The sequence below is a fragment of the Oncorhynchus masou genome, chromosome 6 (assembly GCF_036934945.1).
Source record: "Oncorhynchus masou masou isolate Uvic2021 chromosome 6, UVic_Omas_1.1, whole genome shotgun sequence".
Classification (NCBI taxonomy): domain Eukaryota; kingdom Metazoa; phylum Chordata; class Actinopteri; order Salmoniformes; family Salmonidae; genus Oncorhynchus; species Oncorhynchus masou.
Window position 1 is genome coordinate 61,959,991 of NC_088217.1, and position 17,183 is coordinate 61,977,173.

Genomic DNA, 17,183 nt, shown 5'->3' on the forward strand with positions numbered 1-17,183 from the left:
AGATGAGGTCGAGCGTATTGCCTGCCTTGTGAGTAGGGGGAGGTGAGAGGGTGAGGTCAAAAGAGGAGAGGAGGGAAAGAAGGAGGCAGAGAGGAATGAGTCAAAGGTAGACGTGGGGAGGTTAAAGTCGTCCAGGACTGTGAGAGGTGAGCCGTCCTCAGGAAAGGAGCTTATCAAGGCATCAAGCTCATTGATGAACTCTCCGAGGGAACCTGGAGGGCGATAAATGATAAGGATGTTAAGCTTGAAAGGGCTGGTAACTGTGACAGCATGGAATTCAAAGGAGGCGATAGACAGATGGGTAAGGGGAGAAAGAGAGAATGACCACTTGGGAGAGATGAGGATCCCGGTGCCACCACCCCGCTGACCAGAAGCTCTCGGGGTGTGCGAGAACACGTGGGAGGACGAAGAGAGAGCAGTGGGGGTAGCAGTGTTATCTGTGGTGATCCATGTTTCCGTCAGTGCCAAGAAGTCGAGGGACAGGAGGGAGGCATAGGCTGAGATGAACTCTACCTTGTTGGCCGCAGATCGGCAGTTCCAGAGGCTACCGGAGACCTGGAACTCCACGTGGGTCGTGCGCGCTGGGACCACCAGATTAGGGTGGCCGCGGCCACGCGGTGTGGAGCGTTTGTATGGTCTGTGCAGAGAGGAGAGAACAGGGATAGATAGACACATAGTTGACAGGCTACAGAATAGGCTACGCTAATGCAAAGGAGATTGGAATGACAAGTGGACTACACGTCTCGAATGTTCAGAAAGTTAAGCTTACGTAGCAAGAATCTTATTGACTAAAATGATTGAAATGATACAGTACTGCTGGAGTAGGCTAGCTGGCAGTGGCTGCGTTGTTGACACTACACTAATCAAGTCGTTCCGTCGAGTGTAATAGTTTCTACAGTGCTGCTATTCGGGGGCTAGCTGGCTAGCTAGCAGTGTTGATTACGTTACGTTACGTTAAAAGAACGACAATAGCTGGCTAGCTAACCTAGAAAATCGCTCTAGACTACACAATTGTCTTAGATACAAAGACAGCTATGTAGCTAGCTAGCTACAATCAAACAAATCAAACCGTTATACTGTAATGAAGTGAAATGAAAATGTGATACTACCTGTGGAGCGAAGCGGAATGTTGACCGGGTTGTTGAAGTTAATTCGGTAGACGTTGGCTAGCTGTTGGCTAGCTAGCTAGCAGTAACTCTTACGTTAAGGACGACAAATAGCTGGCTAGCTAACCTCGGTAAATTAAGATAATCACTCTAAGTCTACACACTCTAAACTACACAATTATCTTGGATACGAAGACAGCAAAGACAACTATGTAGCTAGCTAACACTACACTAATCGAGTCGTTCAGTTAAGTGTAATAGTTTCTACAGTGCTAGTAGACGGTAGACGTTAGCTAGCTGCTGGGCAGATAGCAGTGTAGACTACGTTAGGACGACGAAATACGATAATTACGCAATTATCTTTGATACAAAGACGGCTATGTAGCTAGCTAAGAAGAAATTGCTAAGATTAGATAAATCAAACCGTTGTACTATAATGAAATGTAATGAAAAGTTATACTACCCTCGGACCGAAGTGTAGATGCGACCGCTCGCTCCAACCCGGAACCGGAGAATACGGTATATGTATTAGGTATTAGGTATTTGTTGTGAAATTGTTAGATATTACTGCACTGTTGGAGCTAGGAACACAAGCATTTCTCTACACCCGCAATAACATATGATTTGATTTATTATGAAGGTCACTTGTGTAAAATGTACTTTTCCCCACTCATCTTTTGACATTGCGTATGCATATTCAGTGGTCTGGCTACTTCCAGACAATGTCAAAGGCCCATCCTGGTAGATCTGAACCTAATGCAGCTTGGAATGATCAGATGACAGAAGTCACATTTAGGTGCCAGGTGTATCTGAGGCTATAGATGCTCCATATCCATTACTTTGAGTGTTTGATAATATGACTAAATGTGTTTCTGTGTTGCAGGGGCAGTCAATAAATGGAACGGCAAGACCACAGAACATGACATAAGCAGAGCTGTGGGAGACCACCTCAAGCCCCTGGTAGAGCCGGGGGTGGTGTTTACCACTCCACCACACCTTCAGCAGGCTGGAAAAGTGGGATTGATACTGTTTTTCATACTAAGATGGACTGTTAGTCTGTTGATTGGTCAGTCATTGGGTTAATTTGTTTTGCAATATATTCAAATCAAATCAAGCTTTATTTATACAGCACATTTCAGACATGGATGCAACACAATGGCTTCACAGGAAAAAACAGAAAAACAGAAATATTTAGTACACAAACATAAGAGGATAAAAAAAACTTAAAGACAAATGAGCATCCTAAGGAAATGTAATTGATTAAAATGTTAAAATATCCAACCCAAAATATTAGCTTGTTTTTTAGGAGGGGTTCTGAAAGACACTATGGGGGTGTCCACTGGAAGTTGACTAGTAATAACAACAGGGACCCAAAAGACACCCACCAAGAGACCCACTAAATATGCCCAAGAAGAGAAAAACGAAAGAAAAACCCACACCAAACTTAGACAGGAAGCCAACCAAAAAGGTCGATGGACTAAAGGTGTTGACTCTCCACATCTATCAAGACAACTGGAGCACTGGGCCAGACACTCTTAAATAGAACCTGGACCAGCTCAGGTGAAACACCTTCCCACTAACGAGATGGACAAGCCAGCACAGGTGTAACATATACTGACTAAGGAGGTGACACCAATCGGTGCGTCCTAGCGCTAACGAGCTTAACGAGCTATACTCGCTAAAGTTCAACATCAAAACATAAATGGAAAAAACAAAGACTAACACCTTAAAAGAATGCGCACCGCCAACAGAAAACAACTTCCATTTCACAATATAATCAACTACAATGCTTCACCTTCACCAATATAAACATGCTGTCTACTGGCTATCAACAATTAAAAACAAGAAAAAATGTGAATTTTTCCCTTCCTAAAACCCACTAGCTTCTAGAACTCTCGTCCCCTTGGAATGAGCCCAAACAAAACTCATCTCCAATACGGAAATTCAAAATAATTTGTGATCCATGGAACACACTGGCTAAACACAAAACACAAATATTTTTGACTGCCCAACCTTGAGACAATCAGAAACCAAGTTGTCCTCACCATGGACACAAGCACCAAAACCCCTATTGTTTTGACAAGTAGCCATAAATCACTGATATCGATTTGTGGGGAAATCAGGTTGTACTTGCTGTTGAAACTAACATCTAAAAAAAACACATGGAAATGGGAGATATCTTTTAGCTCACTGGTTCTAGGACAACCTGCCGAAGACAGTTAGCCACATTTTGGAGTGATGCATTTAAATGTAGGTGTCGCTAAACAAAGGAATGCAACACTTATTTGTCATAACTCATCGATATCATGTTAAAATCAATTGAGCGAGAGGAGGGAGATGAGTTTGCACATCCTGTTCAAAAACCACACTAACAGCTCAAAAACCACACGGAATCAGGGAGTAATGTGTACATCCCTGGTTAGAGGACAATTTGTAGAAAACAGCTAGATACATTTTGAAGTGTTGCATTTTGATTCAAGTGGGTCACCAACATGGTAAATGTAACACAACTCTTTTTGTGTTAGTCACTTTTTGTTAAATCACATAAATAGTACACTTCCATTTCAGAGCCTGGATTTTCCTCCTGAGGCTAATATCCATATGTTGAAATCAAATGATAAGGGGGCAAACGTTTAGGCTTCTACATTGTGACATTATTAAAATACTCCTACTACAAAGTGTTAACATTCAACATTAATTCATTGATATCATGAAACAACTCCTTCATGTATTTTCTGATGTTTGATCAGACACCTTTTATCAGAGTATCTCTTGTCACATTGATTACAGCTATAGGGTTTCTCTCCTGTGTGTGTTCTCTGGTGTAAAGTAAGCTGGCCAGATGTAGCAAAACTCTTCCCACATTGATCACAGCTATACGGTTTCTCTCCCGTGTGTGTTCTCCGGTGTGATATCATGCCGCTTAGCTGAGTAAAACTCTTCCCACATTGATCACAGGTATAAGGCTTCTCTCCTGTGTGTGTTCTCTGGTGCCGAGTCAGAATGCTGGATGTATTAAAACTCTTTCCACATTTATTACAGCTATAAGATTTCTCTCTTGTGTGTGTTCTCTGGTGTTGAGTCAGACTGCTAGATGAGGTAAAACTCTTCCCACAATGACCACAGATATAAGATTTATCACCTGTGTGTGTTCTCTGGTGTTGAGTCAGAATGCTAGATGAGGAAAAACTCTTCCCACATTGACCACAGATATAAGATTTCTCTCCTGTGTGTGTTCTCTGGTGTACTTTTAGATTGCCAGATTGAACAAAACTCTTCCCACATTGAGTACAGCTAAAAGGTTTCTCTCCTGTGTGTGTTCTCTGGTGTGACATCAGGCTGCTTTGGCTAATAAAACTCTTCCCACATTCATTACAGCTATATGGTTTATCTCTTGTCTGTGTTCTCTGGTGTGATATCAGGCTGCTTAGGTGAGTAAAACTCTTCCCACATTCATTACAGCTATACGGTTTCTCTCCTGAGTGTGTTCTCTGGTGTGATATCAGGCTGCTTAGCTGAGTAAAACTCTTCCCACATTGAGTACAGCTAAAAGGTTTCTCTCCTGTGTGTGTTCTATGGTGTATCTTCAGATGGTTAGATGTAAAAAAACTCTTCCCACACTGAGTGCAGCTATACGATTTCTCTCCTGTGTGTGTTCTTTGGTGTACAGTAAGATGGCTAGATGTATCAAAACTCTTCCCACATTCATCACAGCTATACGGTTTCTCTCGTTTCTCTCCTGTGTGTGTTCTCTGGTGTGATATCAGGGTGCTCAGCCGAGTAAAACTCTTCCCACATATACCACAGCTACAGATATAAGATTTCTTTCCTGTGTGTGTTCTCTGGTGTGATATCAGGCTGGTTGAATGAGTAAAACTCTTCCCACATTGAGTACAGCCAAAAGGTTTCTCCACTGTGTGGATTCTCTGATGAATTTTAATGCCTGCTGAGGAGGTGAGTCTCTTCCCACCGTCAGAGCAGCAGTGAGATTTCTTCCCTGTGGATCTCTGCAGGTGTTTCTTGAGGTGTTCTGATGTGGAGATACTCTTCTCTGCCTTGTCAGCATCATGAGGTTGTTGAGGCTCCCCAGAGGACCCACGGTAGTCCCGTCTCTCTCCTGTGTGAACAACAAAGTCAGACAGATGGTTAACCTCTCTGAGCACGGAACCTGCTAGCGGGCTGAAATTCTACAACATACGGTGATCCCTACATAAATAGTCATATTAAACATTCATGAAAATACAAGTGTCTCACATGTATCGAAAGCCTAGAATCTTGCTAATCCAACTGCGTTGTCAGATTTAAAAAAGGATTTACTGCGACAGAACACGATGCGATTATCTGAGCATAGAGCCCCATAAAAAACAACAACATTTAAACGAGCACAGGTGTAACGAAAACACAAACTGCATTAAAATAAATCGTTTACCTTTGACGATCTTCGTCTGTTTGCAATCCCAATCCTCACTGTTACACAATGAATGATCTTTTGTTTGATAAAATCCGTTTTTGTAGCCTAACACGAAACATTTTGTGAACCGCTTGTAGTGAATTCCGTCTCATTCCATTTTCGACGACACATTCCAGGTAAATAACCCACACAGAATGTGACTTTTCCAGTCATGTTTGGTTTCACTACAATCAACTGGTTTGTTTGTAACACAATCAAACTTGATGGGTCATTTCGCAGAACATATTGACTGTGAAAAACCGATTTGAAGACAACAAGTCATGACATCATTGTGCACCAATGATTTGCCCGCTGTTTCGTTGATTGACTGAATTTTATCCCAATGACCACTTATCGTCTTGAAATCTAGCTGGGTAGATAGCCAATGAGCTGAGGAACACTGCAATATGCAATGGTTATGTGTTGGAAGACCAACCCATGTAGGAAACTCCTGCGTAAAGACGGTCATTCGCCATTGAACAGTCATACTGGAAGGAGCCAGGCTTGTGACACAGCTCCTTTTCGGTAACGCGCATCTTCAGCTGTTTATATATCTAACATCATGGCGAATAAGTCAGGAAAAGCTCAATCTAAGACTAGATATACAAATGTAGACAAAATTATAGAGGAAATTGATCGTGACAGTGAAACAGATCTTCTTTTGGAAGAAGATTCAGCTAGCGACCATAGCTTTGACTCCAAAATGGAAGCATATTTTTTGAACGGCGAGGACATCATTTTGGACTGGTAAGTTCTTCTCATGCTAATGCTGTTGTTTGAAATTAATAATATAAAATATTCTTTGCGATTTTTTAAAACATTTTATTTGCAATATATACAAATTTAATGAAATGTGTAAAGTACACATTGTCTATGCGTCGTGCGTGGGGGTATGTTTGTATGTATGTGAATGACCCTTAGCCTATGTTTGTGTGTATTTTATATATATATATATATATATATATATATATTTTTTTATGTAGAATGTAACAGCAAACCCACACATCGCAACACAGCGACCATGCTTCCTCCTCTCAGTCTACATATTATGGATTAGAGGGAGCATGGTTGAGATGCGTGTGTCTGCCGGTCCACCCCACCCCCACATGAAATAGCCTATTTGAGGCTGTTGAGGGGAGGGCAGGCCCACTACAATGGCCAAAGTGAAATGGAACAGCACTTTATGTTCCCTGTACTCTATATATCTGTTTATTATACCTGTTGATACAGGGCTCAAATGTAAAACTATTCTAACTGAACATTTTCTTTCACAGTGACACTGACTCCAAATGGGAGCCCCGAGTGCCATGGTGTCTATCCCCCACTGAAGCTGGTTCATCCAGCCGGACACCTGTTGTCTCCGGCTCCACACCTCCCGGGCCATCTAGAGGTGTGAAGGCACTGACAAAGAAGCGGAGGAGGGGAAGTGTGCCACCTGCAAATGAAGGGACAGAAGGGCGTTGGCACACTGTCCTAGATGATATGGAGTCACCTCAAGCAACATTTAGGCCAAAAAGGGAGCCAGGACCTCAGGTGAGCATGACATCAACTTACAGCCCCCTTCAGCTTTTTCAGCTATTTTTCACCCAATCCGTTGTCGAGTCGCTCGTGTCTAACACAAATAAGTATGGGGAGAAGACCTACCTACTCTACCTCTGTCCCTTCTGCTCATCTGCAGGTAATTTATTTATTTCTGCAGGTATGGATGTGCCTAAGGTCCAAAAGGGCTCAGCATGGAGGCGTCGCTGTGTTGTTTGCAAGATGAAGTCCCCGATCACTTGCACCACATGCTTGGTGACCCTCTGCTTTACAGCAGAAAGAGACTGCTATGGCACCTGGCATCAGCAGCACAATATTGTGTAGAGCTTTGGCAAAGTGGGTGGGGTTATATCCTTCCTGTTTGGCCCTGTCCGAGGGTTTCATCGGATGGGGCCACAGAGTCTCCTGACCCCTCCTGCCTCCAGTATTTATGCTGCCGTAGTTTATGTGTCGGGGGCTAGGGTCAGTTTGTTATATCTGGAGTACTTTTCCAGTCTTATTCGGTGTCGTGTGAATTTAAGTCTGCTTTCCCTTTCTCTCCGTCTTTCTCTCGGAGGACCTGAGCCCTTGGACCTTGCTTCAGGACTACCTGCCATGATGACTCCTTGCTGTCCCCAGTCCACCCGGCCTTGCTGCTGTTCCAGTTTCAACTGTTCTGCCTGCAGCTATGGAACCCTAAACTGTTCCACTGTGCTTCTACACCTGCATTGCTTGCTGTTGGTGGTTTTAGGCTGGGGCTATATAAATAGATTTGATAGAGGACTGAGGGTCTTCCAAATATTGAAAGTGTGTAAATAGTTACCCATGTTATTTTGTAAATGTATATATATATATATATATATATATATATATATATATATATATATATATATATATATATATATATATATATATATATATATCATATATTTTTGTATCAATAATGATGTTTTCCCCCCATTTTTTTCTCATTTTTTGTGGGGGGGGGGGGTGGTGTTAGAATACCATTTTGTATATAGTCATTTGTTTCAAAATGTATACCTTCACCAATTTGGCTACTTGGGTACACTTGGGCTACTTGTGTGGGACACCTGGGTGACTTGATGATAAATGTCATGGAGCACACCCATTTTGGAAGTTATCATTCTGAAACTTTGCACAAGTACTGTTGCCCTCTTATATTTTTCACTGAAATTGTCCCCATCATCCTATCTGAATGTTTGTTTTATCTTGTTCATTTTAAAGATGATGATAAAAAAATAAAAATCGTATGCTTTTTTTCATTGTTTTATCTAAACCAGATCTATTGTGTGTTATTCTCCTACATTCAATTCACGTTTACACAAACTTCAGAGTGTTTTCTTTCAAATGGTACCAATAATATGCATATCCTTGGTTCTGTGCCTGAGCTACAGGCTGTTAGATTTGGGTATGTCTTCAGGCGGAAATTGCACAAAGTAGGGGGGGAGCTGCAAGAGGTCCACAACAGTGGAAATCCACTGTAAAAAGTGATGCCACAACAGCGTAGCTATGAAGTTGTACAACAATTGACATCTGTAATGAATGTAATGATTATTTAACATGTGTCTTAAAATGAGCAAGAACGGTCATATTTTGTCTTGTTTTCACATTAGTAGTAATATCAAGGATTGTAGGCTAGAAATAAGTTATTAACGTTGTTGAAACTGTAAGTGGTGTGCCAGATGACTTTTGGTCTCCAATATAGGCCCCTTTCTGCGTTTAATAAAATTACGGCATGAGGACGATGCAAATGCAATTTGGTTGTAGAAACCCCTCCCTGCTAATGAGGAAACCGATGGTTATGGATGTAGTATATCTGCTAATGAGGAAACCACTAGTTATGGATGTAGTATATCTGGTAATGAGGAAACCACCTAGTTATGGGTGTAGTATATCTGGTAATGAGGAAACCACCTAGTTATGAGGGTGTAGTATATCTGGTAATGAGGAATCCACTAGTTATGGATGTAGTATATCTGGTAATGAGGAAACCACTAGTTATGGATGTGGTATATCTGGTTGTAGAAACTCCTCACTGCTAATTAGGAAACCAGACACTTCAGAATAAACTTCCTTTAGATGTTTTGGGGGAAACAATGTTACTATGGTTACTGTTTTTCCATGTTGTGAATGTTATCCAATGTGTTACTGTTGTTCCATGTTGTGAATGTTATCCAATGTGTTACTATGGGTTATAGCAGTATGGCCTAATCATTTGACATAAATTAACTTGTGAATATTTTTGGTTGATACTTCAAGGAGTCTTACAATTCAAAATCAGAAAGCCTAATTATCCTTGGTATAACCTTAAAACAGTACTATACCGGGGAAGCCCTTCATGATGGAGGGTGTTTCTACAGTACTATACTGGGGAAGCCCTTCATGTTGGAGGGTGTTTCTACAGTACTGTACTGGGGAAGCCCTTCATGTTCTAGGGTGTTTCTACAGTACTATACTGGGGAAGCCCTTCATGTTGGAGGGTGTTTCTACAGTACTATACTGGAAAAGCCCTTTGTGTTATTTAAACCTTCTTAAAACAATTCCACATAGCTTTGAAGGACCTCCCCCTCAGACAAGGCTTAGGCTATAACGGGTTAAACTATCTGAAACTTACATTACTCTGAGACTAGTTATCCTGGGATCTTACATTACTCTGAGACTAGTTATCCTGGGATCTTACATTACTCTGAGACTAGTTATCCTGGGATCTTACATTACTCAGACGAGTTATCCTGGGGAATAGTTTTAATAAATTTGCAAAAAATCTAAACCTGTTTTTGCTTTGGCATTAAGGGGTATTGTGATGGCATTATGGGGTATTGTGATGGCATTATGGTGTATTGTGTGAAGATTGATGGGGATTTAAAAATAATAATCAATTTTAGAATAAAGGGATGCACCGATATGACATTTTTGGCCAATATTTTCCTTGCCCCAAACAAACAATACCGATAACTGATATTTAAAATTTTAGTGGCCTTTTAAGCATTCTAGTACAGTTAAAAAGTGAACACACACAGACGCAGCGGTCTAAGTCACTGCATCTCAGTGCAAGAGGCGTCACTACAATCCCTGGTTCCAATCCAGGCTGTATCACATCCGGCTGTGATTGAGAGACCCACAGTAGTTGTCTGTTATTGGTGTAGAGCGGACGACAAAGGAGAGGGATCCCACAGTAGCTGTCTGTTATTGGTGTAGAGAGGAAGACAAAGGAGAGATTCCACATGTGGATAGGAAGATTCAGTGGGGCAAAAAAGTATTTAGTCAGCCACCAATTGTGCAAGTTCTTCCACTTAAAAAAAGATGAGAGAGGCCTGTAATTTTCATTATAGGTACACTTCAACTATGACAGACAAAATGAGAAGAAAAAAATCCATAAAATCACATTGTAGGATTTTTAATGAATTTATTTGCAAATTATGGTGGAAAATAAGTATTTGGTCACCTACAAACAAGCAAGATTTCTGGCTCTCACAGATCTGTAATTCTGTCTTTAAGAGGCTCCTCTGTCCTCCACATATTACCTGTATTAATGGCACCTGTTTGAACTTGTTATCAGTATAAAAGACACCTGTCCACAGCCTCAGACAGTCACACTCCAAACTCCACTATGGCCAAAACCAAAGAGCTGTCAAAGGACACCAGAAACAAAATTGTAGACCTGCACCAGGCTGGGAAGACTGAATGTGCAATAGGTAAGTAGCTTGTTTTGAAGAAATCAACTGTGGGAGCAATTATTAGGAAATGGAAGACATACATGACCACTGATAATCTACCTCAATCTGCGGCTCCACACAAGATCTCACCCCGTGGGGTCAAAATGATCACAAGCACGGTGAGCAAAAATCCCAGAACCACACGGGGGGACCTAGTGAATGACCTGCAGAGAGCTGGGACCAAAATAACAAAGCCTACCATCAATCAGTTACACACTACGCCGCTAAGGACTCAAATCCTGCAGTGCCAGACGTGTCCCCCTGCTTAAGCCAGTACATGTCCAGGCCCGTCTGAAGTTTGCTAGAGAGCATGTGGGTGATCCAGAAGAAGATTGGGAGAATGTCATATGGTCAGAGAAACCAAAATATAACTTTTTGGTAAAAACTCAACTCGTCGTGTTTGGAGGACAAAGAATGCTGAGTTGCATCCAAAGAACACCATACCTACTGTGAAGCATGGGGGTGGAAACATCATGCTTTTTGGGGCTGTTTTTCTGCAAAGGGACCAGGACGACTGATCCGTGTAAAGGAAAGAATGAATGGGGCCATGTATCGTGAGATTTTGAGTGAAAACCTCCTTCCATCAGCAAGGGCATTGAAGATGAAACATGGCTGGGTCTTTCACCATGACAATAATCCCAAACACACCGCCCGGGCAATGAAGGAGTGGCTTCGTAAGAAGCATTTCAAGGTCCTGGAGTGGCCTAGCCAGTCTCCAGATCTCAACCCCATAGAAAATCTTTGGAGGGAGTTGAAAGTCTGTGTTGCGCAGCAACAGCCCCAAAACATCACTGCTCTAGAGGAGATCTGCATGGAGGAATGGGCCAAAATACCAGAAACAGTGTGTGAAAACCTTGTGAAGACTTACAGAAAACGTTTGACCTCAGTCATTGCCAACAAAGGGTATATAACAAAGTATTGAGATAAACTTTTGTTATTGACCAAATACTTATTTTCCACCAAAATGTGCAAATAAATTCATTAAAAATCCTACAATGTGATTTTCTGGATTTTTGTCTCTCATAGTTGAAGTGTACCTATGATGAACATTACAGGCCTCATCTTTTTAGTGGGAGAACTTGCACAATTGGTGGTTGACTAAATACTTTTTTGCCCCACTGTACATATTATCATTATTACTGGAAAATATTCATTTAAAATCCAGGAATTTTACAACTTTAGCTCTCTAGGTCATGCCAGTAGGCTACAGTAGGTTGTCTCTCTCTAGGTCATCTCTCTCGGTCATGCCAGTAGGTTACAGTAGGTTGTAACTCTCTAGGTCATGCCAGTAGGATACAGTAGGTTGTATCTCTCTAGGTCATGCCAGTAGGTTGTATCTCTCTAGGTCATGCCAGTAGGTTACAGTAGGTTGTAACTCTCTCTCTAGGTCATGCCAGTAGACTACAGTAGGTTCTATCTTGTAGCGAAATCTGCTCGGAGCCTTCACTGTGCACTGCCACTTTAAGAACGCATGAGCAGTAAGGAAGGAGGAAATAAAGAGAGCTCGTTCAGCTCTTTGGCGAGGGGATCTTGGCTGGAGCGACAGTTTGATTGTGTGTGCTGTAGACATTTTGTTTGTTTTCAGCGTTTGTAGTTTATAAAGTATTTAACTCGATCATCGGTGTGATCGCTTTAGATCGTGGTTGTTTTTGTTTGGGACTGCGCCCTTTATGGATCGCATTGATTAGTAGCAACATTGTTGCGAAGCTTTAACATACAAACCAACAAACCATCGGACAGTCAGACCGTACACCGGCAGGCCTGAAGACCACAGCTAAGATCTCTTTTTCTCTCTCTTTCTCTTCCCTCTCGTTCCAGTGCTTTACCCTGCAACAGACTGCCAGAAGTATTTTGATGTACATTTTAGTTAAAAGGGAGGTTGCTTGCAAGTTGTGTATTGTTATGTGAACTGTATTGAGGTGAGGTGTGCTAATGACATGTGGCCAAGAAGACTGTGGACATTTTTAAGGCCGTTGTTGTGTCAATGAACACCCCCCACATTCATACCCTCTGCGCTCATCCACTAGAAAATAATACAGATTATTGCAAATCCTCTGTTGATGACTGGATTCGTTCTTGTATGAAGTTGCTGTTTAATTGCTCTGCCATTATTAGTATTATTGTATGAGGTATTCTTGTTGGGGTTACCCCTGTGCTGTAATGTGGGTTTTATATGGTGTGTATTCTCTTTTCTCTCGACTGGCTATCTGGTAAACAGGCTACACTCTAGGCAGTCTCTTCTGCTGATGTGTGTGGGTCTGGTAGTGGTACTCTCTCTATTCTACTCTTTTCCTTTCGGCATGGTTAATACCTGCCCGAACAAAATCTTTCTTTACCCCTATCTAATAAATACCGCTACAATCTCTCTAGGTCATGCCTGTCAGTTACAGCAGGTTGTATATCTCCAGATCATGCCAGTAGGTTACAGTAGGTTTTATCACTGTGGGTCATGCCAGTGGATTACAGTAGGATGTATCTCTCTAGGTCATGCCAGTAGGTTGTAACTCTCTCGGTCATGCCAGTAGGTTACAGTAGGTTATATCTCTCTAGGTCATGCCAGTAGGCTACAGTAGGTTGCAACTCTCTAGGTCATGCCAGTAGGTTGTAACTCTCTAGGTCATGACAGTAGGTTACAGTAGGTTGTAACTCTCTAGGTCATGCCAGTAGGCTACAGTAGGTTGTAACTCTCTAGGTCATGCCAGTAGGTTGTAACTCTCTAGGTCATGACAGTAGGTTACAGTAGGTTGTATCTCTCTAGGTCAAGCCAGTAGACGACAGTAGGTTCTAGCTCTCCAGGTCATGCCATTAGGTTACAGTAGGTTGTATCTCTCTAGGTCATGCCAGTAGGATACAGTAGGTTGTATCCAAGTGGTTGTATCTCTCTAGGTCATGCCAGTAGGTTGTAACTCTCTAGGTCATGCCAGTAGGTTACAGTAGGTTATATCTCTCTAGGTCATGCCAGTAGGATACAGTAGGTTGTATCCAAGTGGTTGTATCTCTCTAGGTCATGCCAGTAGGTTGTAACTCTCTAGGTCATGCCAGTAGGTTACAGTAGGTTGTAACTCTCTAGGTCTTGCTAGTAGGCTACAGTAGGTTGTATCCAAGTGGAAACAATTATCAATTTAATGTGGAAAGTGTTGAATTTGGTCAACAACAAAATGAAAGGCTTATTTGATGCGTGAAGTTTACTTGAGCCAACAGAAGTTTCGTAATGCTTAAGTTGTTATGTGGACACGTGACATACTGACAACTTTGATAGAAAAGCTATAGGAGTTGTCTCCAGATCACTATGCATATTCATGCTAGTAGCTTAGCATCTCTCTCCATTGAATACAGGCGGTTGACGACAACAACCCTCATAGAATATAAACAATAGATTACAATAAAAAGATGAATTCACCAATCCAAAGACAGGATAGGCGGAGCTAGACAACCCGCAGTGCAGCTTTGTGGACATCAACTCCCCTTGTTATGGCTGAGAGACATCTTGTCAGTATATCCATAATCTTTGGTGTAGCCAATCAAACTCACATGACACGATTGGGGGGCACAGTGTGTAGTAAAACATCACTACATGAAAAATCACTACATGCCGTGCCCCCCAGTCTGCGGTCAGCAGATTGACCCTTCTCAAATAGATATGTTAAGTGGGTGGGTATAATTTGTGGAACTTGCCAACTGGAATCTGTTCCAAAAAACTTCGTAAAAAACAAGGTTTCCAACAAACAACGCATACAGAGTCGTATTGCGGCCGAATAAGATACCCGGTAGGGAGGGAGTGGGCTATTTCATTAAGTGTTTAACTCCACCACGTTTATTCCAAAAAATGTCTGTCCTCACTCTGGTAGCCTATGGACAAACATTAAGAATAAACTACGTGGTGAGTTGATGCCTATTCGTTAGCAAGGTTAATTGATCGTGCTACATTGTATGCGTTATTTGTTACAAAGTTTTTGGAACATATTCCTGTTGGAACGTTCCACAAATTATACCCACCCATGTTAAGTCACTTTTTGGAAACGGAACTGAGAAAACAAGGGGTAGCTTACTCTCTACCTCGTCTGATTCTAGACATATATGTCATCATCCTAGGGCCCTCCGTTGAAGAGGTATTGACGAGCCAACCCTGAATATCCAAAGTTAAAAACAAATTTAAGGCGGTACTTACTGGTGTTAATCAGATCTCCTATCTCCACCTCTTCATCTTTCAATGTGACAGTAATTTCCCCTTCCATCTTCACTCCAAAAACTGCATCCTCCCCTTTCTCTTCCTCCTCTTCTTTCACAGTAACATCCTCCTCTTCTTTCACAGTAACATCCTCCTCTTCTTTCACAGTAACATCCTCCTCTTCTTTCACTAAAACGTCTTTCTCTTCTTCTTTCAGTGTCACAGCCTCACACTCTACTTCTTGTTTTACTGTGACATCCTCTTCTTCCTTTTCCTCTTTCACGATAATGTTCAGCCCCAGAGCTTCTTTCTCCATCCAGCAGACCTCCTCTTCTTTAACAGGAGGGGAGAAGTTTAGGGAGCTCATGGTCGGGGGTGTTAGCTAGCTATCATTAGCGACTAGGCTAGTGCTAACTTAACCGGCCAGATACTATAGCTGACTAATACAAAATAACGTAATATTAAATTAAATATGTTAACAAGTAGATACGACAGAAGTGTGTCTAAAACACAGTAGCTAATATAGACAGAAAACGTATAAATAGCTTGAATCGTTCGGCTATGTTGTCTAGCAGGCTACCGAGGTGGTTGACGAGCTGTTTCTGAAGAACCGTCCACTAGATTATACGTCACGCTGACAGCGTCGCCTGAAAGACGCACATCGCCGTCTGCTGACTGGAGGGGAAACTCAGTTGAGGATCATATTTTATTTTCAGACAAAGATTATTTTAAATTGATTTAATTAAATAATACTATTATATTGAGACACACAAAGACCTGAATGTGTTGATTGATTAGTGTGAATAAAACATGTTTACTACAGCACATTTAAGGCAGTTTCATTAAGTCTAACTTATTCTAAATAATTAGCTAGCTACTGTCAGTCTTTTCTGCTCCAACATGGTATAACAATACATTATGTTGATGTATATAATGAACAGACTAGGTATATACTGCTCCTACATGGTATAATAATACATTATGTAGATGTATATAATGAACAGACTAGGTCTATACTGCTCCTACATGGTGTAACAATACATCATGTAGATGTATATCATGAACAGACTAGGTCTATACTGCTCATACATGGTGTAACAATACACGATGTAGATGTACAGTACCGTTCAAAAGTTTGGAGTCACTTAGAAATGTCCTTGTCTTTGAAATAAAAAAATAATAATGAAAATCATTTATAAAAACCTGTTTTTGCTTTGTCATTATGGGGTATTGTGATGTCATTATGGGGTATTGTGTGTAGATTGATGAGGGGAAAAAATAATTTCATCCATTTTAGAATAAGGCTGTAATGTAACAAAATGTGGAAAAAGTGAAGGGGTCTGAATACTTTCCAAATGTGCTGTAAATATAGGGGCAGTACTTAGTGACATCACTTCCTGAAACAGGAGGTACAAATATATAACAGAGGTTCACAATATCAACATTCAATGTATCAAAATATATGACCAAGCTGGAAGTGTAAACACCAGCCCAGCCACAATCCTAGAGGTTCACTGATGATTAACCTCCTCCTTCACATCTGACTCCTGATGATCAACCTCCTCCTTCACATATGACTACAGTGATCAATCCAGAGTGTCTTCTTTTTTGGGGAATCCCGATGGACGACGTCATCCAATAGGCCGTCATCACCACCGCCCACAAGTTAATAGTCATTCAGGTTATCAATAGGAAGAACATTAGCAATATGTCCTGTCTGGTGACTTGTCTCGTTTAATGGTTTTAAATTGGCAGGTGTAAAAAAAACAGCTGATTTCAATCAGAGGAAAAACTTTTGGAATTCTTCAACTGTATCAAAGTCTGTGGACTGTGATGTTGGGACAAATGATAGTCCCTTATTATACAAGAGACATAATTCACAAATTCTACAGCACAACGGCAGAGTCATGTCTTAAGTGTAAAACGAACAATGACTCAATAATCCTTCTGGGAATGTTATGACGTCATAAAGTTACGGGAGGAGTTAGAAAGTTGGCTGTCAGAAGTACAATTATACAATGTAAAATTACTTTTAATCTGTCTGTGTAGTGAGATACCCCAGAGTTGGACGATACTTTTCTCGTCAATCATCTTAAAAATTATACTTTATTAATACCTGGAAATCAACCAATCCTCTGTTGTTAATTCAATAGAAACGTCAAATGCTTTATTATTTAAAAGTTTAAAGTGACGGAGAGAAATAA

At 41.2% G+C, this 17,183-nt stretch overlaps 1 protein-coding gene across 1 annotated transcript; it reads right to left on the reverse strand.

The window, feature by feature from the left end:
* Window positions 1-2,205: 2,205 nt before the first annotated feature.
* Window positions 2,206-15,599, reverse strand: LOC135542380 (zinc finger protein ZFP2-like). Its single transcript, XM_064969306.1, has 2 exons — window positions 14,980-15,599; window positions 2,206-5,223 (listed from the first exon to the last, which is right to left on the reverse strand). Exons 1-2 carry the CDS (start codon window positions 15,344-15,346, stop codon window positions 3,815-3,817), a joined length of 1,776 nt encoding a protein of 591 aa, XP_064825378.1. The 5' UTR covers window positions 15,347-15,599; the 3' UTR covers window positions 2,206-3,814.
* Between the last annotated feature and the right edge of the window lie 1,584 nt (window positions 15,600-17,183).